Source organism: Symphodus melops (genome assembly GCF_947650265.1).
Source record: "Symphodus melops genome assembly, chromosome: 15".
NCBI classification, from domain to species: Eukaryota; Metazoa; Chordata; class Actinopteri; order Labriformes; family Labridae; genus Symphodus; species Symphodus melops.
In genome coordinates this window covers 7101992-7116781 of record NC_136705.1, presented here as the reverse complement: position 1 = coordinate 7116781, position 14790 = coordinate 7101992, and the positions used below count along the sequence as shown (strand labels likewise).

At 35.7% G+C, this 14790-nt stretch overlaps 2 protein-coding genes across 2 annotated transcripts; both read right to left on the bottom strand.

Annotated features, from left to right (window-relative positions):
- Positions 1-1049: 1049 nt before the first annotated feature.
- Positions 1050-6809, bottom strand: LOC306836285 (uncharacterized protein). Its single transcript, XM_079363286.1, has 3 exons — positions 6725-6809; positions 3460-3789; positions 1050-2222 (listed from the first exon to the last, which is right to left on the bottom strand). The coding sequence occupies exons 1-3, from the start codon at positions 6759-6761 to the stop codon at positions 2170-2172; spliced, it is 420 nt and encodes a 139-aa protein (XP_079219412.1). The 5' UTR covers positions 6762-6809; the 3' UTR covers positions 1050-2169.
- Positions 6810-10060: 3251 nt separating this feature from the next.
- On the bottom strand, positions 10061-12385 carry LOC306836420 (uncharacterized protein). Its single transcript, XM_079363482.1, has 3 exons — positions 12265-12385; positions 11534-11749; positions 10061-10636 (listed from the first exon to the last, which is right to left on the bottom strand). The coding sequence occupies exons 1-3, from the start codon at positions 12326-12328 to the stop codon at positions 10605-10607; spliced, it is 312 nt and encodes a 103-aa protein (XP_079219608.1). The 5' UTR covers positions 12329-12385; the 3' UTR covers positions 10061-10604.
- Between the last annotated feature and the right edge of the window lie 2405 nt (positions 12386-14790).

The following is a 14790-nucleotide window of genomic DNA, read 5'->3' as shown; positions in this document are numbered from 1 at the left end:
CAACTCAATCAGAAAATGTTACAGTTGTTGCCTCGAAGTAAACGTAAATTGTGAGTTGAAGCTTAAATGTGTTTTGTTCTGACATGAGGCAGATCAGTCAGAGTGATAGTACCAGAAAGGAAACCATGAACACACATGCTAAGTGTTTTAATGTGTTTAAATGACTGATATATCCAAAACTAATAAGAATAAACGATAAGCAAACACAAAACAAAACAGTGAACTCTAGAGCAGTGGTTCTCAACAGGTGGGATGTGACTCAATAATGGATCATGGAACCTTTTTCAGTGGGTCGCAAATGTCTTCCTGGAAAATGCCGTCAAAAAGAATATGAAGCTCTTTTTTTAAAATTCAGTTTCTCTGTTTTATTTCACTTTCTACAGTCTGAACTGCACAATATTTCTTTAAAAAAATCTGACTATTAATGAAAACATAAACAATATGGGTTGCAATTTTTCAAGGAGTAACTGGTGGGTCCTGAGGCTGGACCTGTTAAGAAACCACTGCTCTTGAGGTTCATTTCTTAACTCTTGAGCATACCCAGCTGGCTGTTTTGAGTATGCCAAAAGCTACTCTCTTACTTAATCGAGCTGACACAAATGTACAACTTGGCAGGCCTACGTCGGGTAAATTAGAAAACACTAACTACTTCAAGCTGCCATTCTCGTTGCACTTTAAAATATAAAATTAAAAAAACAATGTGTTATACAACGTTCAATGTATCATGGCTTTTCATCACAGCAAAATAATCACCTTTTATGTTATTACCGTTCAGTTTACTGAAACTAGTTTATTTGATTGAAAAATGTACAGCTGATACTAAATTTATTTTTTGTTTGTTGTAGTAGTTTGTTTTTTTGTTGGTAGTGCACGTTACATACAGTCATTAAACCCTTTGTGCTTTTAAGTTACAAAAAGACTAAAGACCAAAATTGTGAAAAATATGTGAATAATATTAGCTTCAAAATGTAATAATTATGATACAGACATCTGAAACATCAAAGAGTTAGGATATTGGCTATACTGTAATCCAGCCTATCACAGGCAAGCTCAAAAAGTCATGGAAACAGTATGAAGTGAGGTTTAACTGAGCTCACGTTGTAGCTGTCTATTTCATATTCACGTTAACTTGGAATGTGAATGTGAATATAAAATAGACAGCTACAATGTCAACGTTAACTTGGACGAGTAACATTATATAATGTTAACACTCAAATATTTTTTTTTCATTACACAGTTTAATTTTTTGCTCCACTTAGCACAAGATTAACAAACTTCTCCCAACACTGAGCAGTTTTAAAGTAAAAGACATTCTTAAGGGCCCTTTATTGCTAAAGTAAGGAACATTATGATGCAGGCCATAATTAAATGTACTAGTCTGAATTGGCCATCCAATCGCATCACATTTTATTTAAAGATCTTTCCAGCTTTCCTTTATGATTTTGTGCCTGCAGATTTTCCTCTTTATAACATCGGTTCTCTATTCTAAAACTTAGAGCAATGTCGTTTTAAACTTCATGGATATAAATTGTAATTGTAATATTTGTGTGTTAGTCGCTTGTATTGTATTCATTTCTGCCCACAGCTTTAAACAATCAGTATATATCACCAGTTATGAAAGTAAATATGAGCAAGCATAGAAGTTCCATATTTTTTACATAGTTGGAATAATACTGGTTGAACTTGAAATTGTAAAGGAGTAAGATAAGCTTAAAATAAAAACTCAAGGCATGCACTTCTTCCAAACAAACAATTTTCTGTATATTATCATAAATTCCTATCCTATATCTAGCTCTGTACTTCACACAGAAAGGAGACACACAATGCTAGAATTGTCCTCACAAACAGCTACGTTACAATGTTTATGTTATTCTAAACGAATGCACAAGAAACATTCAGAGTTTTATATGAAATAATCAGTAGTGCATGGTAAGCTAAATGGAAGGAAGGATGTTGGTGTGTCTGAATCACAATAGGACTATTTGTTTTTTCCCAGTTTCCCTGCATGTTTCAAAAGAGTTTTTTTCAGTGCGACAGTCAAAACCAAATGTAAATTATTTTTAAAAACAAAATGACAAGCGCTAAATGGGTTTTGTCCCTTGGATATTCTGACAGCAAAGTTGCAGGTGAGGATGAGTTGAGGGTGAAGATGATCGCGGTTTGCGGGTTTTATTTTCCTTGAGAAGTTTCTTCAGCCACATCCATCAGATCACTGAGCAAATCTAAAACATGACAAGTGACATGACAATTAGTGGTGCCTGAGAGCTAGTTCAGGCAGTCAACTGACATGCATCACTTTCCACGATCACCTGACAGTACCTCCGTCCAATTAGCAGTTCAAGCTTTCAGGTCTGTCCCTCTGCTCTTTCATGGCCAGCTCTGACCGGCTCAACAACTGCACTCTTAACAAGTAGTATGACATGACCATGCTTGAGAGTGCTTTAAATGATATGCATAAAAATCGGCCATACTGGGTCCAAAAGAGAATTCTCATGTACTGTATAGCATAGACGAAAAATATTTTCTTTTGTATACTTGGTGAAAACAAGTCTTCATTAAGGCAGAGAAATTTGGTCCTAGAAGTCACTGAAAGACTCCTTCTACATTTTTGGTTTCAAGACTATTGTCATTCAAGGTACAAATTGAATTATCAGATCAGAGTATCTAATTTGACTGTTTCAAAATGACCAGCATCGATATATGTTGTCTGATTAGCTGTTGTCTTCAAAGACAGCCATGACATATTAGCATACAAATTTAAGGTTAAATGATCATTAAACTATGTTCGAAATCAGTGGTATAGTGGTGCCTGAAGAAGTGGGTGTACTCTTCATTTTTCCCAAAAAACGTTTTTAAGTGTCTCGTCCAGCAGGAATTGACGGCCTCTGTTACTAACTGAGGCACCTGATAGCCAATGAAATAAAGGTCTCAATCAGAGGAGATTTAAATGGTAAATGGACTTGAGCTTATATATCCCCTTTCTATTTTTCTGACTACTCGAAGCGCTTTTACAACATAATCACACATAACCATTCACAGACTGATGGCAGCGATTTCTATGTAGTGAGACTATCAGAGGTAATTAATCCAGTTCATATACATTCATACACCGCCAACGAAGCAGCGGGAGCAATTTAGGTTAAGCGACTTGCCCAAAGGCACATCGGTTTAGAAACGACAGAGTTGTAATCATGTAATCATGAACATTTTCATTAGGTATTAAAGGTAGAAAAATGTTATGCCATCAGGTGTAATTAGTTTTTTTTTTGAGTAATCGAAGGTGAAACTCAGATTGAGGTCCTTTGTGAAACCAAGTATTCATTTATAGGCCATATGTTTTTTAAGCTGCAGGAACAAATAATGTCTACATTTGTAAAGTCACATGACCTCTAAAGATGCCTGTCATGGATATGCTGTTGTTAGTTTGTAAGGCACTACCGTACAGCTGTCAATACATACCTCCGTCGTTTACGCCTACAGTTTGTCCTTTCATCCCTCCAGAGCCCTCTCCATAGTTTCCTCCAGGGATTTGTCCCCCAGGTCCTTCAGCAGCACCTTCCAGTTCATTAAAGAGACCTGCAAATCCCTTGCTTTTCTCTTTCCCATCATCATCATCATCCCTGTTGAGAATTTTGGAGAAGAATCCTCCCTTTTCCTCTTCTTTCTTCTTTTCATCCTCCTTATCTTTGTCACCTCCAAAAAATGACAAAAATCCTCCTTTCTTCTCATCGTCTTTGTCCTTGTCTTTACAACCCAGAGCGCTTTTCACTGCATCCTCCACCATATCTCCTGTGGCACAAACAGCATCACAATGTCACGTCATCATATGTTTGATTTAACCTACTAAGAGCACCAGAGGGAAGGAATGGAGAAAGGTTTGCCAGAGATCTTTTCACAAATTGAACCTGATTCACTAAAAACAGATTGCACCTGCTAATAGCTTTCTGAATTGTACAGAAAAAACACCTGTAAACTGCCCTGTTTAAGAAATCTATCTTTAAAGTTTTAGCTACATTTAGATGCTGGCATGTATGCCCAGCAAGTTTGTAAAATGAGTTTCACTGTTTAGAACAAAGCTTCCCCTCATGGGGCAAGCAAGGGAAACTCAGACCATAATGTGCATAAGTGCTCCAAACCTCAACACATATGTGGATTTACTCTGGAGTCCCTAACAGCCCTTGACTAATAGAGAAAAATTGTGTCAATTTATTATACTGGTCTCAATGGTGTTAAAAAGCACCAGGGTCACTGCCTGTGGCAATTACCATTGGTCTTGTGAATTGGAGTTTTTAGGGATGTAAAGATTAATCATAAAGTGATGATCAATTGATTCAAAGCTGTCACGATTTACCTCAGTACACTGAAAAATTAATTTTGAAATCGAGGACGCACCACCGTCTTTTAAATCAGAGGTGTTGAAACATTTTGGCTTCCCCCAAGACAGAAAATGAAAGAGGTGAGAAGATAACAAACGAGATAAAAACTGTGTGGAAATATTGCAATAAGACAAAGAACTGCACAAATAGCACAGCCAATGTGATGCAGCACTTAATGGACACCACAATGAGAAGCTACAATCTCCTCCTCTTGTAAAAGAAAACACACATGAACAGGCTAAACCACACGGACACTCATAATTTGTCTACATACTCATTTTGTAAAAGAAATTGTGTGAGAATCGTATTGTGAGTTGAGTAACATACGTGTACCTAGAAGTTTTGAATATGGCCTACTTTACATATGCAAATACCTTGGCATGCAGTTTGGGTGCGTGAGCATCTGCAAAAGCAGTGCAGTACTTTAGATCATGCCCTGAACTCCTGTATTTAAAACATCAAATTAGGTATTGTTTGCTTATTAAAAAAGGGTATAAGCAGAACAAAAGTAATCTCCATGCATAAAATGTAGGACTGAGTAGATGTTCAAAATTTCATAAACAGAGACTTGTGATGTATGCGTGTATTTTCAGTTATAGGGAGCAACAGACATCCAATTTGTTACGCTAAAGTGAAAACTTTTATTTATAGGATTTTTTTTACACATCACTTTAATTTCAGTGTAAATCATATTTGATGACCTAAGCTTTATTTTAAATGTAACTACTTTTTCGGTGTATTTTCACAATAATGGGTAACGCATGCTATTTCATATTATTCCACTTTTTTATTTGGTTATGAAAAGCATCTCATTGTTTCACAAACCTCAGACCTGAAACCCTGAGACATCTGACAGTGTGGAGAAGTATTTTTATACTAGTTTTGGAGGTATTGAAATCAACATATAAAGCTATGTACATGTAAAAGTTGGTGTGGCAGTTTTTTTAAATAAGAACTGGATTTTCTTGTTTGCAATGGATTCAGAATCCTGGAAAACCCCTAGTTTGACCCCTCACAAGCTAGCTAAGTCGTATTTTTCACCAGAGAGGTTCCAGTTTACCCGACATTGAGCAGCTCTTATGACAGGGGTTGAATTCAAATATTTTATTTTTATTTTTACATGTGTTAAAAGATTGGGAATAAAATCTTGATAAAGACTTTATTCCCAGATGTTTTCAATTTTCCCTTACTTAGAATGAATTACTCAAATAAACAGTTATTTTGGAGGTCCCAAGATAAAATGTTTGGGAACCCCTGCTCCACATGATCATGAATACAGTTCATGAATGTTACACCTTCTGCATGCTGGGATACATTCAACATCATTCTTCTTGCAGCTACACTGCCAATTGTTGTAATCTCCATTAAAATGACAGCTTGTGAACCAGAGCTGATTCCACCAAAGGGTCCTGTTTTGGAACCAGCTCATAACCAGGAACTTCTACCACCCATCTATAGTCACTGGGGTTCAAAGACATGCTGTGCTTCTTGATTGCAACAGGTACTTTACCCGTGTAGCCAAATTAACCATATTTGGCCAAATGTGTAGATCAAAGCAGGTGTCCTTTATGACTGTGATCTTTTTGAGCTGCTATAGTCATTGTGCATGTCTGGACCCTATGGATAGTTGTAGGAGTTCATGGTTATGAGCTGCCCAAATATCTGATAAAATTCCCCCCTTATATTGTTTTCAATAACAACAAAAGCAAAGACGTAAGACTTTCCCTTTTAGAACACAGTATAGTTTTTCCAGAATGTGGTCCTAAATATAACTATGCTGTTATAGCTCTAAAATGTAACACATTTTTGATAACAGTGTCAACCTGAATTTCACCTCCAGGAGAAATGAAGTAGCGAGATAGATGTGTTCAATGGGTTGGTGTGTCATTGATGGGAACGGCCCAGCTCATATTAACAAGCTTGTATTACTTTGGTTAACTAATCAATACACTTGCTGTAATATTTACTTTTAAACTGTAACAAAAACGTTGACCCTTGTCTTCATTTTACCTCGTTTCTTGAAATAGGATTTTACACAACAAGAACAGTTTTGGTACAAGGAGTAAAACAGAAATCACACACATACACACACACACACATACACACACACACACACAGACAGACAGACAGACAGACAGACAGACAGACAGACAGACAGACAGACAGACAGACAGACAGACAGACACACACACACACACACACACACACACACACACACACACACACACACAAGCAAAGGAGATTCAGGGTTCCCACCTGAAATAGGTATTTAAACCATGCAAATAAGTCATAAACCATGAGAACACAAATCAGTGAGTTCTTTTTTCTCATTTCCATTTTCTACTCACCCATTTTCTCCCCAATCATTCCTGCTATCTTATCCATCTCTGTTGATCTGATGATCTGTCCGTCTGTCTCTTCTGTTCTGTATGTCTTGACTGTGTGAACACAGAGTTTGATGTGCGTTTCCAGGCAGGTTGGGGTGAGGCTGAAGCTGTCCTCATCTCTCATTGAGTTAACGCCCCTGTAGGTCTCTCCCTGTTGGCCATGAAGGAATCAGGTGTGTTCTCGGACTGGACCAACCTGTTCCACCTGCTTCTGCTTTCACCTCATCAACATTTTATAATTAAACTTCATTCAGCCATCACAGTATCTTACCGACTGATATAAATAATTATTCATCTTTTGTGTTACTCTGATTATTTGTGGGGAACCTGGAGCCCTGAGTTCTGACTGCTGGGTTTTCTGCTGCTGCATAGGCAGAAACTGGTGCTGTTGGGCAGGTTTGTCGAGTTACAGTGAGACAATGAGAACAATGTGTGTGTGTGTGTGTGTGTGTGTGTGTGTGTGTGTGTGTGTGTGTGTGTGTGTGTGTGTGTGTGTGTGTGTGTGTGTGTGTGTGTGTGTGTGTGTGTGTGTGTGTAGGTAGGTGTGTGTGTCAGTATGGGCTTTCTCCTGCCCTTCTGTGAAAAGAAAAGTATGACTCACTCTGATGCTATGAAATACAAAACTTATTGACTGCAATAAGTTTACACATACTGTATGTGATTTTTGATTGCTAATAGTTTTCTTTTTTAGCTGTTTCCATACTTTAGCGTTTTCTTTCTAAAGAAAGATACCCAGAGCTTTCAGTAACACTGAACTTCAAAAATGTATATCTAAAAGATTAGGTATCCCGATGATACAAAAGTTTTGATTACATAGACCGGTCAATGTATTTAGGATAGTGATCCCAAAGGATCAATAAAATATAAAAACAGATGGATAACATTTTACAACCCTTACAGTTTTTGCAAAGATCTCTCTAGTAAACTATCTTTAAGTGCCACAATCTACGTCTTTTTAGCCACTTCACAGTCCCTTTTTAAGGTCCTGGAACTAAACAGTTTTGGATTCTTCTGAATTAAATTTTCTGAAGGAAATAATTAAAAGAAGAATTTGCTATGATAGTAACTATCAATCAAATAAAGTTCTGATCACACCAGAAGTGGTTCAACAAAATCTCACAATTCAGAAAGTATTTTCTGTAAAACTTAAGACATGACATATTGGTAGAACTTGTATGTAAAGGTCTGATGGCATCAGCTGTTACTAAACCACAAAGAAATGTCTCACCATCTTTAACTGTACAATTCTGAAACAGCTCTTGTATGACCTTACTTTTGATGTTGCCAAATATTTATAGTTGACACTTTAAATGTTATCATGGTTGTTGTTGGTGGAGGTCTTTGAGACGAAATAGCAGTGTAGATTGTAGAGACATCAAGTGGTGAGGTCGCAGACTGCAACTTCCAAACTGCTTACTCCACCTTTCTTTTTGACTTGAAAAAAATCAACAAATATTTGTTTGTGTTGCTGCTTGTCTTTGACACTTTGGTAAAGGAGATTTTTGTTATTAACACATTTTTTAATGGTGAAATAAAGTCTAAATAAAATATAAAGTCGTGAAAATATATAAAATTATGCTAAAAAATTAACCCATTTAAATCCAAATCTTATCAAACTGACCTTTAAAAGCCTATGTATTCAATCACATGCTTAAAAATAGATAAGAGCTATATGGGGTTTCATTTCAGTATCTGATCCTTTGTGTTTTGGTATAGTTTCTTTGGTTGATAAGCTTAATTTTCGGTCAGTGCTGCACAGACATTTACACATGGAAGCATTGCTTTTTTTACAGCACTTCTCAAGTCCTAAAAATAAAACAAATAGAAATAATACCTTGTGTGCACAACATGATAACTGAGAACAACATAAAATATTTTGCAACCAAGATTTATATATCGTGGGGCTGCTGTGACTGAGCTTGTAATGCCGTTTTTTGGGTTTTTTTGTAACTTTTTGGGACTTCAGGAGCTCTGTACATTTCAGTTTGCTGTCTTTAAGAATTAATTTTACAAGAAAAAAACATTTTCTTTAATGCACCTGAAATTACAACATATGCAAAAACAAAAACAAAAGTTTTGATGTTGTAGTGAAATAACATTTGTGCACTGGATTTTGTTCTCTGTTCTTAAAATAAAACAGATTGATAGTCTTCGGGTTCTGAGACTGAGGTGAGTGAACATATAGAGTTCAGGAGTTAATAACAATTTCTGTGTTTATGGGCGCTCCAGTGTAATAAAAAATAATAATAATAAAAAACAACTCAGAATGGATTCTGGTGATATTAAGACTAAAGTGATTGAAATGTATAGCTCTTAATTAGATTAAAAATGCTAAATGGGGTTTTCAATTTATTTACCAAGCCCTAACCCTAACCCTATGTCTTTAAATAACAGATTGTGTTAATTATAATAAGTCAGTGTAATTTCTTCTTGTTGTTTTTACATCCGCTGACAGAAAGAAAATCCACTGACAGGTACATTTGCGTGCAACTATAGTGAAGTGTGGAGCTACAGATTAAAAATAAATAAATTACAAGAAGGAAAAAAAGAAGGGAACATTTTCTTTTCATTAGTATCTTTAAAAAACAAAGACTTCTCATGGTTTATTTTACCTCCTGTTATTAGAGACCCAACAAAGAAAATTAGTCTTAACTTCCTTCTTTGTTATCATGCTGTATTTTCAACAGTAACGAAGAAATCTTTTGCTGTTTCAATCAAGCTACAAGATGTGCTTACTGCTTAAATGTAATATACTTTATTGTTGATACCTGTATTACCTATTTTCATAAGAGATAATACTTTCTTTGTATACAAATTAAGTTTCATACTGTTGAATGTATCAAGGTAATTGTTCCGCTTGAACATGTTAGTCAAATCATTCAAAATAAATCTTTCATTTTGCAGCAACCTTAGACAGACTGACGGACGAATGGACGGACAGACGGACAGACGGACAGACGGACAGACAGACGTTCTGTATATTTAAACTCCAACAAAGATTTGGAGAAACTCCTTCATAGGCCAAAGTTAAACCTGTAACACTTGACCTATCAAAAACCTATGTACAATTTTAAAACTCTCTCAAATGTATCTTTTTTTGGTGACACCATTATATGGATGACACATTTGCTCTGACCAATTGCCCATAGGGTTCAGGAGGAGGGAGGAAGGGAGGCTACAATGTGTGCTTTTTTATCTTTAGTTGTTCTTGGAGCAATTATCAGGGTTAGCAGTGACAAATCGTTTTGAATTTTATTCACAATAAAAGAATCAATATTTGACACAGCAAAGTGTTTTAAAATAAAGTTAATCTTTTTTTAATAAACATATAGTGTTGACTCATACATTACAGATCATGACCAACATGTAATTATCTTTTTTAATTGCATTAATCATTTTATATGAATCAAATGTGAACTTGAAGCTTATGCTGAAAATCACAGGAAACAACACAGTGAAAAAAAAACATAAACCAACTCCCGTTGACATGATTTGATTAACACTTTTTAGTGTTAGCAAATTTACTTAAGTACATGAGACGTTTTTACTGCTGTTTTAATATTTTATATTTTTGACAGTTCTGGAACAGACTGGAAACTATTTGTTATATACCTTCCTAACAAGATAAACTAGGTAACACCAGATAAAAGATTTTAATTTTCAGTTATTTCTTATGTTGTTAAAACAGTAAAGAAAACATAAACTGAAAAAGTTTCGGAAATTTTTAAAGCTGTATTCATCTTATTTAATTAAATTGTCAACATTTTCCCCAGTAGATGAAAGTTCAGTAGAATGGGAGGAAGGTCTTTCAGGAGGTCATGTCGTTGTCCTGGAGGTTTCTTTAAAACATACTTCCAATTTTTTTCAACGCATCTGAAAAAAAGTTAAAGGAGACAAAAAATATTAAAAACTAGCTTCAAAGGAATTCACTTTAATCACTACTTATTATTCATAAGGCCCGTTGACAACATATTCAAGGAGTTTTGGTGACTGATAATCAATGTTTTGCTACTTGACTGAGCTACAATTTCCCGTTCAAACAGAGCTACCCACCTTCAGATAACACTGTATATTTGTTAGTTTCTATTCAACCTCATCATTAACCTTTGTTCCCTTATGTTTTTCAGTATGTGAAACAAAAAAACAGTACACATGAGCATTTTATGTAGAAGATGTCTGTAGCTGGCTGTAAGACAGCTAATGACACTTATTTACTTCCCTTCACAATATCAACGTGCCCAAGCTTTGATTATCACAAGCTTGAGACCACTTATATATAGCCACAATATAATAATGATCATGGTAATAATTTTACCCCAAATATGCATGGAGCAATGTGGATTTTGTTAAGTTACAGCCTCACAGAGGTGCTAATACGTAATGATCATCTGACCCAACAGAGGCATGCTTGTTGTGGGTGTAGACAATGAAATAAAAGGAATCTCAAAGATCTGGTCATACTAGAAAGTGGAAGAGGAAATGAATTAGTGTATCTTTATATTTGCTGTTAAAGTATATGCGATGGTGACTATAGTATATAAAGTGCATACTAAATACTGTTAGTGATTTTGTTGTAGAGAGACATTTAAACTCAGTCATGTAATTATGCCACTGCTCAATCGTATCTATGAAAGTTAAGTAAGACTCAGATCCAAAAATAATTGAGACAATATCATTTGATTGGATATTATTAGCATTAATATGTACGGTTTAGAAGAATGTTGTGACCAGGCCTTCGAGACAGTTTAAACGGATTCATAAGGAACTCACCTGCAGCTCCACCTCCATCTTTCTCATCTCCTGAATTACCAAAGGAGAGGAGGTTAGTTGGGTTAAATCCACCTGCTGAATCCGATGATCCTTTGTCATCGCTGTTTGGTACACATTTTTTGATCATGTCTCCAAATCCTCCAAGTCCTCCTGCATCCTCTTCCTCTTTCTTTTCTCCCCCCATACATTTCTTCACACAATCCTCAGCAAAATCACCTGCAAAAACACCTCAGGTGTAAATACTGAGAACAAAACTCAACAAAAATCAACTCAACCTACTCACATATGCTGTGTTTTATTTGTAAATACAAGACGTGAGTCCATAAAAATAACTTAAATCTCTTTAGGATGAAGCTATAATGAAGCAAGGTGTAAAAGTCGTGGTCAGGATATAATCTTTGAAAGTCTAATTTTGAATTGGAAAACTAGGAGTTTAATTAGAATAAAATTAAAAAACCCTAAACAATCACTAAACAGCATAAAACATCAGCTAAAAAACGTTCTTGCCTAAATAATCTTAGAAAATAAGTTCACCACATAATTTTAAAATCCATAAAGATGTTCCCTCTCATTCTGATAAAATATTCAAAACACAACACAGAATGTACCAATATGAATATTTTTGAATGCTACCTGCAACAGTTATTTAGACACAACCGATATTTATGAAGCCTTCTCCAAAAGTAACTAGTAGTTAAAGTTAATTAAAGTGTTTGCTAAATCAGACTTACCTGCTTTTTTTGCTAAAACTTCAGAGACGACATCATCCCCACCAAGGTTTTTAAACAGATCCATGGCAGCTGATTGGTTTCTGTGTTCAGAGTGTGTTTCTGAGCTGAGGAGGCTTGGTTTTAAAGAGATAAAGAGGGTAACGCCTCTCTGGTCTTGCCCTGTTGAGGAATCAGGTGTGGCTGCTGGGTCGACCCGTCGCACAGGTCTTAGAACAGTAAATGTGATTAAGTTTTATGCATGTTGTACAGAAAAACAATCAAGTTAGTGTGCAGGTAATTTAGCATGCATATTGCTGCTGAATCCCTTAACACAGACAGCAGGCTCTCCTGTGGGAACAAGGACAAGTTTTGAGATCCAAAATACGATTAGAACATCAGGTTGTTGTTTTTTAAATGAAGCCCCCTTTAAAGATGTTTTTAAAAGGCTATATGAATCACCCCTATAATTTAGTTTTTTTTGTGTTAACAAAAAGGGCCATGCTTTCATTTTCCGTTCAATAAACACACCACTCAGGGTTCCTCCTTTGGGTAAAATATAAAAACAGCCTAGAGAGCACACTCAAAAATATTGTGTTTACAAATAAATCTAGTAATCCCACCATCTACATATTAATGACCCCCATTACACAAAACACCTGGGTAAAAAAACAGCAGGAAGACCAAAGCAGTTTGTATAGGTGCTCTAATAGAACACCGATACACAACACACCCAAAAAGCACTGCAAATATCCAGAAAATGTGGATTGTGACAAAAATAAAAACAATGTTAACGTTTGAAATACTTCTGGAAATCTCTACCACATATCTTTCTTTTGTATAGACAATTTTACTCTGATGTTGATAATTTACTGGTTAGTTACTCAGAATCCCCCTCTGTGCCCCCTGCATCTTCACTACAACACCACTAAAACCTGCTGAATCCAAACAAAAAAACAAAGGATCAGTGACAACATCTCCCAAATATTTATACGTGAAACAAGTCCCCTATGTTCCCCTGTGCTGGGTTTTAACACTTGTATACCTTGTACTGTATCCAAGAGATTTCTGTGCTGCGGCTGGCCATGTTGCTAGAGTTGTGATTTTTCTGTTTGTCAAAGCATTTTGTAACCTTGTTGTTAAAGGTGCAATATACAAAAAGCTATAAATATCATACAAGCAGATTAATGTATCTCCCATGAGTCATGTTGTTTGGATGCTTGTTGACGTCATTGTGTTGTGTTCTCAGTCAGACCGGCTGGCCTGCTTCTTCATATTTTGGTGGATGTAAATGGAGGATGACTGGGTGTGTCAATGGATGTTTGTTGAGGACAGGTTCTTCTGCAGGACAGGTCCCTTCTTTGTTTGGCAGAACAACTGTTGATGTTTATGGTGTTATTATCCCCAGTTCATGCCTTTGCTTAATCTGTCAAAGCACTTTGAAGACAACTGTTTTTGAAGTTTCTATATATATATATATATAAAACTATTATTATTATTACCTGTGTGTTATGGTCTTGATTAGCACTATCTGTCATCTTGTGTTTTTAAAGATCTTGTGCAATATAATGTGTGTTGTGTTGTCTATAACAGATATGTTCCTTTCTGTTTACATGTAGATGTGTAGAATTATTTCCCGAAGGGGAAAGTAAAGTGCCATATAGCAATAATTAAACACATATCACTTGACACCCTTGACCTGACACCTAAATAATGTGTTTGATGTTTCAAAATGGAAATAGCTGAAAAATGATGGAATATTGCCATGGTAACCCCTTACTTCATTGAACACCCTTTCAACCCTTCAGATCCTGCAAAGAAAAGGTTTAAATGCTTGTTGGTTGTTTTCTAAAATGATGTCAGTTTTTTTTTTATCTGCTTCATATTCCGGAAACCTGTTTGAACTTTGCTAAAAAGGTTATGGATATCAATAAACACAAAAAAATGTGTGTTTATAAACAGACGTTTAGAGAGGCTGATAGGTGATTATGGTAATAGTAATTTAACTTTAGTTAGTTAGACTGAATATATATATATATATATATATATATATATATGAGATTCAATTGTTTTGTGATGACAATATAACCAACGTAACCAACAGTCAAAATATGTTACCTAACTAATATGCTGTACATTGATTATTTCTCAGCTTTGCTTGGAAAGAAAAACTATCTTTGGTGGTTGACTCATCTCCAACCTCCGCCCTGTACAAACCTTTATTGCTCTTTATTCACCTGACTCCACCGTCACGTCAAAAATGTAAGCATTGATGAGAGCATCTGGAAATCACAAAGAAAGTGTACTTGTTGCATAACAGTTTCAAGCATAAACAAGTGTCTGCATATGATTTGTTGAGACAGGAACGGGCAGTATGTGGACATGTTAATGATAGACATTTCTATTATACGTTTTTTTTGTTCCCTGGAAACACCCATCTGTACACTTGAGGAGCTTCACAATAAGCACAAAGACGCAGAGCAACTCAGAGAAACTGGTTTTTCTTTTGGTATAGGTGTGAGGTTTTTGGCATTAACATCAGCCAAAATA